Source organism: Nansenia antarctica, assembly GCF_963989245.1.
Source record: "Nansenia antarctica genome assembly, chromosome: 1".
NCBI classification, from domain to species: domain Eukaryota; kingdom Metazoa; phylum Chordata; class Actinopteri; order Argentiniformes; family Microstomatidae; genus Nansenia; species Nansenia antarctica.
In genome coordinates, this window is record NC_137674.1 from 106,741,794 (window position 1) to 106,757,099 (window position 15,306).

The following is a 15,306-nucleotide window of genomic DNA, read 5'->3' on the forward strand; positions in this document are numbered from 1 at the left end:
AATAGGCTCATTGGAAATACATTTACTGGACAAAATGTTGATGTGCTCAATACTTATTTCCCCCACTGTATATGATGTAAATAGGCAAACAAGGAACTGTATCATACGATTATGTCCAAAGATATCTGCTTATAATGGCTAACATGGAAGTTCATCAACTGTCAAAATGTGTATTTTCTGCTTTTCATGGCAAATGGGGAATTAGGCTTTGTTCACACGGCAGTGAAATGTGACCCAAATCCGATTTTTTTTTTGTTGCCGACATGCGACTCATGGGGGTACTGTATCTACCCAGGACGTGGTCAGGTGTATGTATGGGTGGTGTGTGTCATCAGGGGGTACGGTATCTACCCAGGAAGTGGTCAGGTGTATGTATGGGTGGTGTGTGTCATCATGGGGGTACGGTATCTACCCAGGAAGTGGTCAGGTGTATGTATGGGTGGTGTGTGTCATCATGGGGGTACGGTATCTACCCAGGACGTGGTCAGGTGTATGTATGGGTGGTGTGTGTCACCATGGGGGTACGGTATCTACCCAGGAAGTGGTCAGGTGTATGTATGGGTGGTGTGTGTCACCATGGGGGTACGGTATCTACCCAGGACGTGGTCAGGTATGTATGGGTGGTGTGTGTCATCATGGGGGTACGGTATCTACCCAGGACGTGGTCAGGTATGTATGGGTGGTGTGTGTCATCATGGGGGTACGGTATCTACCCAGGACGTGGTCAGGTATGTATGGGTGGTGTGTGTCATCATGGGGGTACGGTATCTACCCAGGACGTGGTCAGGTATGTATGGGTGGTGTGTGTCATCATGGGGGTACGGTATCTACCCAGGAAGTGGTTAGGTATGTATGGGTGGTGTGTGTCATCATGGGGGTACGGTATCTACCCAGGACGTGGTCAGGTATGTATGGGTGGTGTGTGTCATCATGGGGGTACGGTATCTACCCAGGAAGTGGTTAGGTATGTATGGGTGGTGTGTGTCATCATGGGGGTACGGTATCTACCCAGGACGTGGTCAGGTATGTATGGGTGGTGTGTGTCCTCATGGGGGTACTGTATCTACCCAGGAAGTGGTCAGGTATGTATGGGTCGTTAGTCATCATGGGGGTACGGTATCTACCCAGGACGTGGTCAGGTATGTATGGGTGGTGTGTGTCATCATGGGGGTACGGTATCTACCCAGGAAGTGGTCAGGTATGTATGGGTGGTGTGTGTCATCATGGGGGTACGGTATCTACCCAGGACGTGGTCAGGTATGTATGGGTGGTGTGTGTCATCATGGGGGTACTGTATCTACCCAGGACGTGGTCAGGTATGTATGGGTGGTGTGTGTCCTCATGGGGGTACTGTATCTACCCAGGAAGTGGTCAGGTATGTATGGGTGGTGTGTGCCATCATGGGGGTACGGTATCTACCCAGGACGTGGTCAGGTATGTATGGGTGGTGTGTGCCATCATGGGGGTACTGTATCTACCCAGGACGTGGTCAGGTGTATGTATGGGTCGTTAGTCATCATGGGGGTACGGTATCTACCCAGGACGTGGTCAGGTATGTATGGGTGGTGTGTGCCATCATGGGGGTACTGTATCTACCCAGGACGTGGTCAGGTGTATGTATGGGTTGTTAGTCATCATGGGGGTACGGTATCTACCCAGGACGTGGTTAGGTATGTATGGGTGGTGTGTGTCACCATGGGGGTACGGTATCTACCCAGGACGTGCTCAGGTGTATGTATGGGTGGTGCGTGTCATCATGGGGGTACGGTATCTACCCAGGAAGTGGTCAGGTATGTATGGGTGGCGTTTGTTAATCTCCCTGATCTCATCGGTGCTCAGGTGCACCAGCCGGGTCACCATGGCAACCTTCTTCAGTTCATCATCAGGTTTATTGACCTCTGGCACTTATTGAGCCTGCACTGTTTTATTTATTGAATGTTTTCTGTCTGCCCTAACTAAGCTGTTTGACAACAAAATTTCCCCATTGGGGACAATAAAGGTTTTCATTCATTCATTCATTCATGGCAGTAGCAGTGACGTCATCAGCCTCCTCTGTCTTCTCTCCCACCTCCTCCTCCACCTCCTCCTCTTTCTCCTCCCCCCCTTTTCAATCTCTCCTTTCTTCTCCACGTACTGTTTCTACTCCACTTCACTTGACCTCCTATCCCCTCCTCTTCTACTTCACTCTTGTCCATTTCCTTTTCTTCTTCCTCTACCACCTTCTTTGCTTTCAGTAAGGGACACATGTAGGCTGTAGGACACTAGGGGGGTCCCCAACTTTTTCCGCTCACAAGCCCAGATGTTCATGAATATTTTCTGCGATCCACATTATACAACTTTGTATTGTAGGCCATGCCAAATAATGATGTGTATTCTTATCGCCTATAAAATACTCTAGTCTAACTGGTTATATTTGAACTAACAAACATAGTATACTATAAGCTACAGGTTGAATTTAGCATGACTTCAATTTCTATCAAATCATAGAGCCCTGTTAGATTTTCTCTGGGGACCTCTGGGGTTTCAATCAGGATCATGGACCACGGATGGATTTGACAGTGATGGATCTTCCATGACATTAGCAGACTTGTGTGTAAACGGACTTCTCTTCCGGAACCAGGCGTGGTTTAACAAAATGCGTAATCCCTCTGCCTCGGTCATCGCTCTTCAGCCTAGGTTTAAGTGTTTGGCTGTGTTCGGAATAGCGTACTAGCATACTACTCATACTAGATATGACGTAGATTTTGAGTATGCAGTACGTTCGAACTGTACAGTATGCGAGATTTGAGTATGCGAGAAATTTAAACATTATGCATAATGGTCGGCTGGTTTTCGGTTACTTGTTCTGAATTTGAATGAATGAATGGTCTTCATTGTCATTGATATAGTACAGGTACCATACAACGAAATTTGGGGATTTAGTAGGTAGTATGCAGTATATACTCATTGAGTACGCTAGTATGCTAGTATACCATTCCGAACACAGCCAAACAACGCTACGTTAATGTGTGACGTCATGACGTTTCTACAATGTTGTTGCAAAGATGGAGGTGTTTGACTGAATGGGCTCTCACAGTCCCCACAGCTAGCCTTGGCTTGTAGATCTCTTAGTTAGACACATTCTCACTCAGTTAAGTTGCTTTCGGTTCGGAGTCAGGTTTGTTTTATCACAGTGGACTAAATAAGATTCTTAACCAAACGAAGGACTAACAGAATGGTAATATGACACAGACCAAAAAGAAGAAACGAGCGAATCGCAGTCTCCTGCTGGCGAAGAAGATCATCATCAAGGATGGTGGAACGGTGAGTAGAGCTAGCTTAGCTTAGCATCATCAAGGATGGTGGAACGGTGAGTTAGCTCACTTAGCTTAGCATCATCAAGGATGGTGGAACGGTGAGTAGCTAGCTCACTTAGCTTAGCTCTCTTTAGCTTAGCGTAGCGGCGATGGGAGTTGGGCAGTGGAAACGCTTAGCAGCTCTCGCTAGCTTAGGTTAGCTAGTAGCAACATCAACCTGCATCAACCAGAGATATCTCAATAATAATAATAATAATAACAACAACACTTAACAAATACCCCCAAATCTGTGTCACTGACGTCAGTGTGTTCGCTAAGCTAATGTTTAATAACACGACATCATCATGTCTCTCAAACACAAACAGCTGTTGCGAAACGAGCTATTACCTTTTAGCTTAAGTAAGTTACTAGATACGATGCCCTTTCTCAGACAGGTTGTCTCCCTGTTAAGAAGAGGAGGGGGTTCCTCCTCCCATGTCACATAAGAAACAGAGTACTTTAGATCTGTGGTCCATGTCATCATGTCATGTCAATTGTATTTGTCACGTGTCACATATCGTACAGGTACACTGTACAGTGACATGTTACTGCCGAGGCTCCTAAGAAGTGCTACAAGAGTAAGAAGGTGGAATACAAAAAAATCAATTGACAAATGACACGAGCAGGTTTTAAAATCACACAAAATCACACTCAAATCACACAGGAAAACAAAGGGTATGTACAGTAGGTTGGAGGGGGGGTATGCACAGATGACATTTCGTGACGTTAGAATTATAAGGTTCTATCTCCATTTTTGTCAAAATTGAGTTTTTTACATAATCTGATCTTTTAGGTGTTTATTAATGCCTGTGTGTCATTTGATTGGACGAGAGGCATTCCATGAGTGCTGCTATACTGTATATCAGCACTCATGGAATGCCTCTTGTCCAATCAAATGACTTGGTCGGAACTAACTGTTGTATAGCAAATGACTGGGACTTTTAACTATATGCATCACTCCGCCGCACAGGTGTTCTACTAAATGACCATTAATTAGACTACACGTTTGTGTTCAGGTTACTAGGCAACAGTCCATTTGAACACTTTATGTATCAAAATAAAAATAAAAAATGACCCTGCCAAGCCACAGGTTGGTTGGGGATAACATCCTTGTTTCACCCTCTTTGACGGGCATCAAGCTATCCAAGAGAAGAAACTAACACCTAACCCAACTACTCGAGGGTTTGATTACATTAAGCGAGTTAATTAAGGGAGTTAGCGAGCCGACCTTCTAAGCTGCAACTCGAGTTGGGATTTGGTCCAAGTTAGGTCACTAACTCCCTTTACGTGCTACTAATTTACTTTGCGAGAGATTTACTCTGGCCCGTCAAAGGTGAACCACCAGTCAGTGATCAGGGGTTTTATTACAAACATTGTGTCTTGGCGGGATGATTTTGGATGATCTTGATTACATGGCTCTAACTCTCTGTCCATAGGACTGAGGAGGATGGTATACTTACTACTACAACTAACTTAGCTGGCGTCAACAGCGTGCTATCAAGCTACCTTTTGGTAGGGCATTCACATATCAGCTGCTAGATGTGTGCCTTTTAGTTTAGACCGTTCATTCATTCCAAACTCTGTACATGTGTCAGACGTTTTCAGACAAGTCAGGTGTTGGGTCAGATCCATCCATTGGCGTCAGTCAGCCTTACAGGAATAGATTAAGCACTGCATAACATTAGGCAATTCTGTGATTTATTCCATGTACTTGGGATTGGTACGATGAAGCTGTACAAGCTGTACTTCCAGCTGGCGTGGAATCTTGACTTAACTTCAAAGTAGACCTTCTTGCTGTCTGTGGGGGGAAAACAGCTTGGAGAGCATCACAGCCTCTAAGACAAACAAATCATATGGTCATTGGTCAGGTGGCTGGATTTAGTTGCTTAGTTAAAAACACTCATCTCACGCAGGCTGTTTTAGCTGTGTAGTGTAACCAAAAGCCTATTCCAAAGGGACTGTCAGCGGCTCTCATTGCATCACAGTTTTGTCAATCATCTTCTTCCCAGTCAACGTTGACAATGTTGATAAGAAAAACATGAAGGTTAATGTGTGTATATGCTGTACTGGCTGCTGGCATGGTTGGCATGGCTCACTGTCGGCGACCCTGCTCTATAAATATTACCGGGTCAGGGGCCAAACATTAACATTTACGTTAAATGTTTTGACATTTAGCAGACGCCTTTATCCAAAGCGACTCTCAACGAGTACGTTTGTCTAAAGTAAGCGAATCATCTGTACCTCAGTCATCGTAAGAAAGGGGGGGAAAATCTATGCTCGGAGTCTCCAGTCGGACCAGGGGCCATTGGCAGTCACAATGCTAGAAGGAAGGATGACTTTATGAAAGGGTTATTATTTACAGCAGAGGAACGGTTACAGGGTGTGTGTGTGTGTTTGAGAACAATGTCCAGATCCAGATTCCATTGGATCCAGTTACTCTTCTTCAACTCCAGTGCGTCTGAATCAAACCCTTTGTTATTCCACAATTGTCTCCAGCTTGTTGTAATTGTGTACAATGTACTTACGTCGATCTCCTCACCAGGCACAAGGCTTCGGCGCTCCCAGTGTGTACCATGCTGTCATAGTCATCTTTTTAGAGTTCTTTGCCTGGGGCCTTCTTACTGCACCCACGTTGGTGGTAAGTTGCAAACTTTTGTTTATTCAATATTTCATGCCATAGACTTTTTATGGGATGAATATTTTATATTTATAATATTAGAATAATAAAACTGTTGGAAGTGCTTAAGTTATGTCGTCATCTAACCCCTACCCCGTCTATTAAGGTCTTACATGAGACATTCCCGAAGCACACATTTCTAATGAATGGCTTGATTCAAGGGGTAAAGGTAAGGTGTTTGAGTGTTGTATTGTACCTTCACACACACAAACACAGTTCCGGAGCGGGTGTGTTAATGGTCACAACAGGAAATATTCCCCCTGATGTAATTCCCACCTGTTAAGTTCATGACATGGGCTAGGACAGGCAACAATTGTGTTTACGCTTCAGAGTTGGTGTTGTTGGGCAGTAGATGTTTTTTTTACAAGACCAGTTTTTGCTAGCTCTGCACATAACCATCACTGTGTCAACACCCCTCCTGTGTCAATGCAAACAGTTTGATGTACACAGACAATATCAACTTTGGCTGTAGATTAGAAGGAAATATTACTACTTTGCTGGCCCAAGCTAATAAAGCTGGTATTTGACAACAATGTTGCCATGCAACTAGATTAAACTTGAGACCATAAACCATGAGACCATTTTTTTAAATTAATATTTATGGCTATTTTTTTTTATGGCAGTTAGGCTCACAAACAAACCCCCTGCCTCTCACTGATCCTGGGACTTCCCCGTCTGTCCGTCCGTCCCCTGTCACACACACACACACGCGCACACACACACGCACACGCACACACACACACACACACACACACACACACACACACACACACACACAATGCACAGACAGTGTAATTTAATATTATTATTCTTTATTCTTTAATTTACAGCCTACATCATTTATTGTTCTTAGTTTCTTTCCTATTGTCTTTGAAATAATCTTTGCTTATATTGTTTAGTTTTTTTATGTCCTATGCACCAACCTCACCAAGTCACTTTCCTGTATTGTTTAATTGAATTCCAGGGTCTGCTGTCTTTCCTGAGCGCTCCGTTGATAGGTGCTTTGTCTGATGTTTGGGGCCGCAAGTCCTTCCTCCTCCTCACAGTGTTCTTCACCTGCGCTCCCATCCCCCTGATGAAGATCAGCCCCTGGTATGATGGCTCCCTACCAGACATTATTATTTATTTTTTTACTCAATGTGTTTTTATTTAGTTTTCAGAGACATTACAGTACGCAACAGACATAAGCACACAGACAAAACAGCGAAAACAACAAAACAAAACAAAAACAGAAACAAAAATAATAATATATAACAGTTCACAGAGTACTTCTCATATATAATACAACGCCATTTTTAAGAAGTAAGAGGCATTGTTAGACGTTCCACGTAAGAAATGAAAGGCTGCCACACTGCACTAAACCTCCCAGTTGATCCCTGCAATGTGTATCTCATCTTTTCCACCTTGAGAAAGTACATGACATCACAAAAGAAATTATAACAGTGTCTGAGGTTGTGTTTAAGGCCTACGTTAGACACAACATATGTACGCAAAAGCTATGCAGGAATCCATGTTTAATTTTTATTTGTTTCTGTTTTTTTCAATGTAGATTTTTAAAATATATGTATATAACCCCCCAAAAATGGTTTCAATATCAATGATGAGTTAGGCTCATGTAGAATTGAGTCTTAGCCTTACCGAGTGCCATGTTCTACCTACAGTATAGTGTTGTTGACCTTACCGAGTGCCATGTTCTACCTACAGTATAGTGTTGTTGACCTTACCGAGTGCCATGTTCTACCTACAGTATAGTGTTGTTGACCTTACCGAGTGCCATGTTCTACCTACAGTATAGTGTTGGCCTTACCGAGTGCCATGTTCTACCTACAGTATAGTGTTGGCCTTACCGAGTGCCATGTTCTACCTCTGTTTCAGGTGGTATTTTGCAGTGATCTCAGTGTCTGGGGTGTTTGCTGTGACGTTCTCCGTGGTCTTTGCCTACGTGGCTGACATCACACAGGAGCACGAGCGCAGCATGGCCTACGGACTGGTGCGTACCATAATGATGTACCATGTGATTCAGACTCAATTTAATATTGTCATTGGCATAGTACAAGTACAGAGATGATGACAATGAAATGCATTCGGCATCTAGCCAGATAGTGCAAAAGTCGTTAAAGATATACGTACAGATATATGAGCTGTGAGTTATGTACAGACCAGGGTGAGATATGTACACTAAGATATATGCAGTAGATACGTACAGAGCAAGGGCAATGGTTAACAATACAATATGTACAGTAGATATGTACAATGTGCAAAAACAGTAGTGGGCAAAAGCTGTGTTGAAGTCTTGAGTGTTATGGCGGGGGGGGGGGGGGGACGTTGATGTTTATTGGTGTTTAAATGTGACCTTGGCATGAATATGATGCATCCCTGAACCTTACATAATCACTCGGACACTAGGAAACTATACAGTACGACTACAATTGTATCTGGAGCGGGGAAGGAGTAAAGCTCAGCAGTGAACCTTTTACATTACGTTTACATTTTTACACATTTAGCAGACGCCTTTTATCCAAAATGACTTACGACCCAAGTACATTTGTCTTCAGTAAGTGAATCATCTATCCATCATCAGTCATGATGACCTCCGACCTCCGCTCTTGTTGTGCCCAGGTGTCGGCCACCTTCGCTGCTAGCCTGGTGACCAGCCCGGCCATCGGGGCGTACCTGGGGCGTGTGTACGGGGACGGCCTGGTGGTGGTGCTGGCCTCGGCCATCGCCATGCTGGACATCTGCTTCATCCTGGTGTGCGTCCCCGAGTCTCTGCCTGAGAAGATGAGGCCCGCGTCCTGGGGGGCGCCCATCTCCTGGGAACAGGCCGACCCTTTCGCTGTGAGTACGACGTTCTCGTGTTCCCTTTCAACGTCGTATGTATGTTATAGAGTCGTGTCTTAAAAGCCTTGTCTGTGAAACCGAACCACTCAAATGATGATGAATATGTGTCAAATATTTGGTTTTACATTATAAAGGTGATGGTGGTGATACCTAATACCCCCATAAAAATGTTTTATAACTAAGAGTCACTTTTCTCACCCTCCCTTCTTACTGTCTCCTCTCACCTCCTCTCATCCTCCTTCCTGTCTCCTCTCACCCCTCCCTCCCTCTTGTCTCCAGGCCCTTCGTAAGGTGGGTCAGGACTCCACCGTGCTGCTGATCTGTATAACAGTGTTCCTGTCCTATCTCCCTGAGGCCGGCCAGTACTCCAGCTTCTTCCTCTACCTGCGGCAGGTCAGTCTCTCTCTCTGTAGGCCCGGTGTTCTCAAACCTCTCCTCGGGGACCTCCAGCCGCTCCACATATTTATTCTGTTCCACCACCAGCACACCTGATTCAACTAATCAGTACTTGATTAGTTGAATCAGGTGTGCTGGTGGTGGAATAGATCAAATATGTAGGCAGTCACACAATGGCAGTGACTGTAGGCAGTACACAAGTGACTGTAGGCTGTCACACAATGGGAATCATTTAAAAGTAGCACTTTGTATATGCATGTCTGTATATTTTATTTATTTGTTTAAAGATTTGTTTTTATCTTAAAAAAAACCTCAAACATATTGTTGGAAAAAAAGTAGCACTTGTTAGAAAAACGCCACACAAACAAATGTATTATTATTTAACCTAGAGAAAAAAGAAGAAGAGAAAGAAGGGTTCCCTTAAGTATTCTAGACTGTTAACTTAAAATGAGAAGTCTTATCTGTACTCAGAAATGTGGATTTTAGATCAAATGATGGATATGAGGCAAAATTACAGAATGCTACAGAGTTGTATTTGAGGATATTTTCGTTTTCATTTGATCTGTTTTACCATTTAGAAATAAAGCACTGCTTAGCTTAGCCTACCTGGTGTGGCTGCTGGCTTGTCTGAGAAGCTGAACAGGGCTTTGGTCAATCCACAACTTTGTGTGTGTGTGTGCTGTTAAGTGTATAGAAAAGGTCACCTCTTGTCTCACAGACCCTATAATCACATTAACTTTGTTTGTGTCGTTTTTTGTTTTGTTTTGTTTTTCAGATTATGGGATTTTCACCTGAAAGTGTTGCAGCGTTCATAGCTGTTCTAGGATTGCTTTCAATTGTTGCACAGGTCAGTCAACGTTAGACATGAAACACACTTCAGTGAGAGGATTATCTTGAATAGAATGTTACTTAAATAATTTTAATTCATTTTGCCATTTAGCAGACGCTTTTAATCCAAAGCGATTTACAATTACAGGGACATTCCCCCTGGAGTAACTGAGGGCTAAGTGCCTTACTCAAGGGCACACTAGTAGTGGTGTGGTTTCAGGCGGGATTTGAACTCACAACCTTCCGATCACAAGTCCAACTCACTATCCACTAGACCACCACTACCCCATAAATATGTACAGTACAGGCCAAAAGTTTGGACACACCTTCTCATTCAATGTGTTTCCTTTATTTTCATGACTATTTACATTGTAGATTCTCACTGAAGGCATCAAAACTATGAATGAACACATGTGGAATGATGTACTGTACAAAAAAGTGTGAAATAACTCTAAATATGTCTTATATTTTAGATTCCTCAAAGTAGCCACCCTTTGCTTTTTTGTTGTTAATAAAAGAAAAAAGAGTTGTTGTTAATAAAATATATAATAATAATATTATATATATAATAACATATTATTATTAACACATATTATATTTAATATTATTATTATATATTTTATTAACAACAAAAAAGCAAAGGGTGGCTACTTTGAGGAATCTAAAAAATACATATTTAGAGTTATTTCACACTTTATTGTTAAATACATAATTCCTGTGTTCATTCGTAGTTTTGATGCCTTCAGTGAGAATCTACAATGTACCAAATAGTCATGAAAATAAAGGAAACGCATTGAATGAGAAGGTGTGTCCAAACTTTTGGCCTGTACTGTATTCAAATCTATATTCTGATTCATATGGAGAGTAAGGTCCATACTTCGTTTTGAAACCGGGTTATGCCATATGTGTGAACATTTGTGAGTATTCAAATCAAGCTTTACACATGATTGTGTTTCCTTTTCCAGACTGTAGTATTGAGTTTGCTCATGCGATCCATCGGGAACAAGAACACCATCTTGCTCGGCCTTGGATTTCAGATTCTGCAGCTGGCCTGGTATGGGTTTGGCTCAGAGCCGTGGTGAGTACCACCGCTTGTTGGACTTTGTTTATTTATCTTTTTTTTTTTTTCTGAAACATTTCAGGCATAACACACTACACAAACAGAAAAACATCATACACAAACAAACAGAGAACACACACTTGTGATGCAGATATCATGAGGTCATGTTCAGGAACCGTGATCATTGATGAGTTTATTTATCTTTAATTCATTTATTAACACCTGTCACACTCACGAATCAATATTATGGCTGCAACTACAAAATATAAAAATCATAATTATACCATAAAAGGTGTCATGTAGTGAACATTCTTTACATATTTGAGGCCTTGAAAACTCGTAGCAGCAGTAATTAAACAAATGTAAAGGTGCTCTGTGACGTGAACTAACCTGCTAACTGACCTGCTCCTCTCTGCAGGATGATGTGGGCGGCGGGGGCGGTAGCCGCCATGTCGAGCATCACCTTCCCAGCGGTCAGCGCTTTGGTCTCCCGCACGGCTGAACCGGACCAGCAAGGTGAACATCTGAACGTCTGCCTTGATTAATATTTAATGTTCAAAGTGAAATTATAAACATGAAGCTGGCGGTAGACAGTAGTTTTCCCGGTAGCCTCCCAGAACATTTGCTCCCAGATGCTGCAAAATCTAGTCTTGTAGAAATGATAGAAGTCAATAGTTGATGAACAAAAAGTAAAAAAAAAAAAAAATATTCAGCACACCCTGATTGTGAACAGTTCTTGTTGGAACTGTATTTAGTTGGCTATTATCTTGGCTATGGTTCACTCTTGGCCAGGTCATTATTGCAATGAGAATGTGTTGTCAGTTAACTTGGTCTTATTCCAGGAAAGGTAACCCCTGCATAGCGATGTCTGCCAGTTGCTCCTGGCCCAAGCATAGATTACTTTTTCTTGCTATGGCTGATGGATAGGATAGATTCTCTTACCTTTGTGTATGTATTTGTTGTAAGTCGCTTTGGATGAAGGCGTCTGCTCAATGCCAAAAATGTAAATGTATGCATGCAGGTTAAATGCTGAGGTTAAATGCTCTAAATGGTGTAATTAAACCATGCATGTTGTGCTGCTCCACAGGGGTGGGCCAGGGCATGATCACAGGGATCCGGGGTCTGTGTAACGGCCTGGGCCCGGCGCTCTACGGCTTCATCTTCTACATCTTCCACGTGGAGCTGGACGAGGCTCCCGACAGCAGCCTGGACACGGCGGCCCGCTCCCCGCCGCACCTCCAGTTCCACGACCAGGTCAGACACGAGCTCTTCACTCTTCTCCCTCTAACACTATCCCGATCGTTACTTTTCCTTCCCACAATGCACTTGTCTTGAGAAGTATGGCAGCTGCTGGACTGAAAAAATCAGGTGTAGTGATGAGGCACAAACATGTACATTTCAAGCCTGCAAACTGTGACACTTTAAATAACGTGAAACAATACTATTGTGCAATATGACAACCCTAGTCGTCTATCTGTACAGTATAGTACAGTGGATTGTGTACATAGCCTTTATTTATGTAAACCAGCTCCTTCCCTTCTTGTGATTTTTTTTTTTAAAGTGTTTTTTTTCCCCTTTCCTAACACCAGGGGAGCCACCCCTCCTAAATGTCGTTGTTTGGTACCTGTACTGTAGCAATGACAATAAAGTCCATTCATTCATTCAAGTAGCTACATGTTTTTAGGTCTTAAAAACACATTTGAATGAAGAATGTTAAATGTTAAACAAGTTATCAAGTCTTAACATGGTGATTTCATGGGGGGGGAAAAACATGTTAAGTGTGACTAATCTAATTAGTCAATGTTTTCCTCTAATCTAGCAACTTCATGAATAGAAATGTTGTTCAGTTTTTTTAAAATGTTTTTAGGGCATTTCTGCTTAATGGGAGATTGACAGGAAGGATGGGTGACAGAGGAGGTGGGGGGGGGGTGACATGCTGGATGTATCGATGGCCGGAATCGAACCAGGGACCGTGCGATGATATGAATGAATCATGAATAATAAAAAAGGCCTTTTTCTCTCTGCCTCTCTCTCTCCCTCTCTCCTCTCTCTCTCTCTCTCTCTCTCTCTCTCTCTCTCTCTCTCTCTCTCTCTCTCTCTGTCTCTCTCCCTCTCTGTCTGTCTCTCTCTCTGTCTCCCCCCCTCCCTCTTTCTCTCTCTCTCTCTCTCTCTCTCTATCTCTCTCCGTCTCTCTCCCTCTCTGTCTGTCTCTCTCTCTGTCTCCCCCCCTCCCTCTCCCTCTCTCTCTCTCTCTCTCTCTCTCTCTCTCTCCCTCTTTTAACATTTTACTTCCTCTCCCCCAGGGCGCCATCATCCCCGGCCCCCCCTTCCTGTTCGGAGCGTGCTCCGTGCTGCTGGCGCTCCTCGTGGCGCTGTTCATCCCCGAGCACCCCCACCTGGGCCCCCGGCCCGGGAGCTGGAAGAAGCACAGCTCGCCCCACGGTCACGGTCACCCCAGCAGCCTGCAGCCTCCCGGGGAGGCCAAGGAGCCCTTACTGCAGGACACCAACGTGTGAACGAACCCCCCCACCCCCAGAACACGGAACAGGACAGGGACCTGGTTACTTTTAAAAAAGAGTTACTTATGTGGGTATAGTAGACAGTAGAGGACAACAATCATAGAGCTATGTTAAGAGTACCACTTTTTAATATAAATGTTTATGAGAAAGCTCTGTCCAAGGGCACTATTTTGCAATGGCTCATATTTATTGATTTTACTCTTTATTTTTGTTTTCGTTTTTTGGGCCCTTAAACATTTTTTTTTGTTTTCTTTTCCTCCTACTGTTGCTTTAATGATATTGGACAGAGGCTTAGCTCACTCAGGGACAGACGCCTGGTAGGGCTGGGGTGTTGCTGAACACAGTGTGTTCCACAATCAGAGGAGAGAGTTTTTCTGCACAACAAAAAGCTAACGGAAATATTTAAAAAAAAGAAAGCAAGCTTCAGAAGACTTGGTTAGTCCTGTAGGATTAGGCCTTCAGCTTTTCCAGAACTGTGTTTTTTGAGACAAGGACGCACACGCTGGAAAGGGCCGCGATCGGAAATCGGAAGAAAAAGTTGATATTTCTCCCAGATTTCTGCATTGAAAAGCCTTAATTAACATCCCTATCATGGAATGTGAATACCAACGGACTTATTACAAAACAGGACTATCGCAACAGAAATTTTTTGAAGCACCTTTTTTTGACGCTCATATCAAACTGCTGCCTAATTCCTACCACTTCAGAATGACTGGTGCCTTCCCTTTTGCTTTGAATATGCTGTTTGAAGGAGCGGTCGATTAGGCGGATTACTTGTTGACGGGACCACGAAATCTTGAATCGGCCCATTCTTATTAACATCAACAGAATGTGTGACAGATTGGCTTGAATATTTTTTTTGTTTTCTTTTGCTCTTATTTGTACATGTATGCGGCCAAGTATCCTGACAAGTGCAGATCTTGTAGTCACAGAAAAAAAATGGTTATACATTATTAAAGGTTTTCTGCCTTTCCACATTAACACGAAGGACCTCCAATGTCAGCCAACAAGTTACAGAACTCGTAGATCCATCCCCAGTGGCCTTCTACAAACATTTTCATTTGTTGAGAGAAAAAAAGAAAGAAAAAAAAGGTTTTGTTTTGACTTGCTAATTGACCAAATACCTAAAAAGAAAGTACATATTTAATCATGACGGATGTGAATTTGTAAAACATTAGTTGTGTGCTCTAGTTATTTATGAATTGGTGATATGTTGCTAAAAAAACATGGCCATCTTTTGAAATAGCATGCTGGGTTATTTTTTTCCTTTCATTTCAATGTTTTATGTTTTGCTGCCTTTTATCTTCAACATGAACAACAATTACATTGTTGACTGAACTTGTAAATATACCTTATGAATACAACAATGCATTTCAATAAAGTGGAATATTTTGATGTATAGTTGATTAATGGTTGAGAAAACCTGTCTTGTTGGGAATTGGTCATGTTGACAGATTTGACCCTGAGATACAGTAGGCTACTCTACATAAGTTAACATGCTGCAGTCTTGTCATTTTCCTGTGTGTTATGGAGACACTTAATTTGATCTGATTAGTGGTAGTAAATACAAAACCCTCACACATCTCCCTCTCATTTGATATGATGGGAATAGCACTTTTATTTGTTAGGGAGACAATCGTGTTTTTATTG

At 42.8% G+C, this 15,306-nt stretch overlaps 1 protein-coding gene across 1 annotated transcript; it reads left to right on the plus strand.

Annotated features, from left to right (window-relative positions):
• The first annotated feature begins 3,051 nt into the window (after positions 1 to 3,051).
• Positions 3,052 to 15,051, plus strand: mfsd14a1 (major facilitator superfamily domain containing 14A 1). Its single transcript, XM_080534769.1, has 12 exons — positions 3,052 to 3,303; positions 5,878 to 5,973; positions 6,119 to 6,181; positions 6,977 to 7,104; positions 7,888 to 8,002; positions 8,632 to 8,850; positions 9,133 to 9,246; positions 10,025 to 10,096; positions 11,043 to 11,155; positions 11,556 to 11,653; positions 12,225 to 12,391; positions 13,441 to 15,051. Exons 1-12 carry the CDS (start codon positions 3,223 to 3,225, stop codon positions 13,651 to 13,653), a joined length of 1,479 nt encoding a protein of 492 aa, XP_080390895.1. The 5' UTR covers positions 3,052 to 3,222; the 3' UTR covers positions 13,654 to 15,051.
• The last annotated feature ends 255 nt before the right edge of the window (positions 15,052 to 15,306 follow it).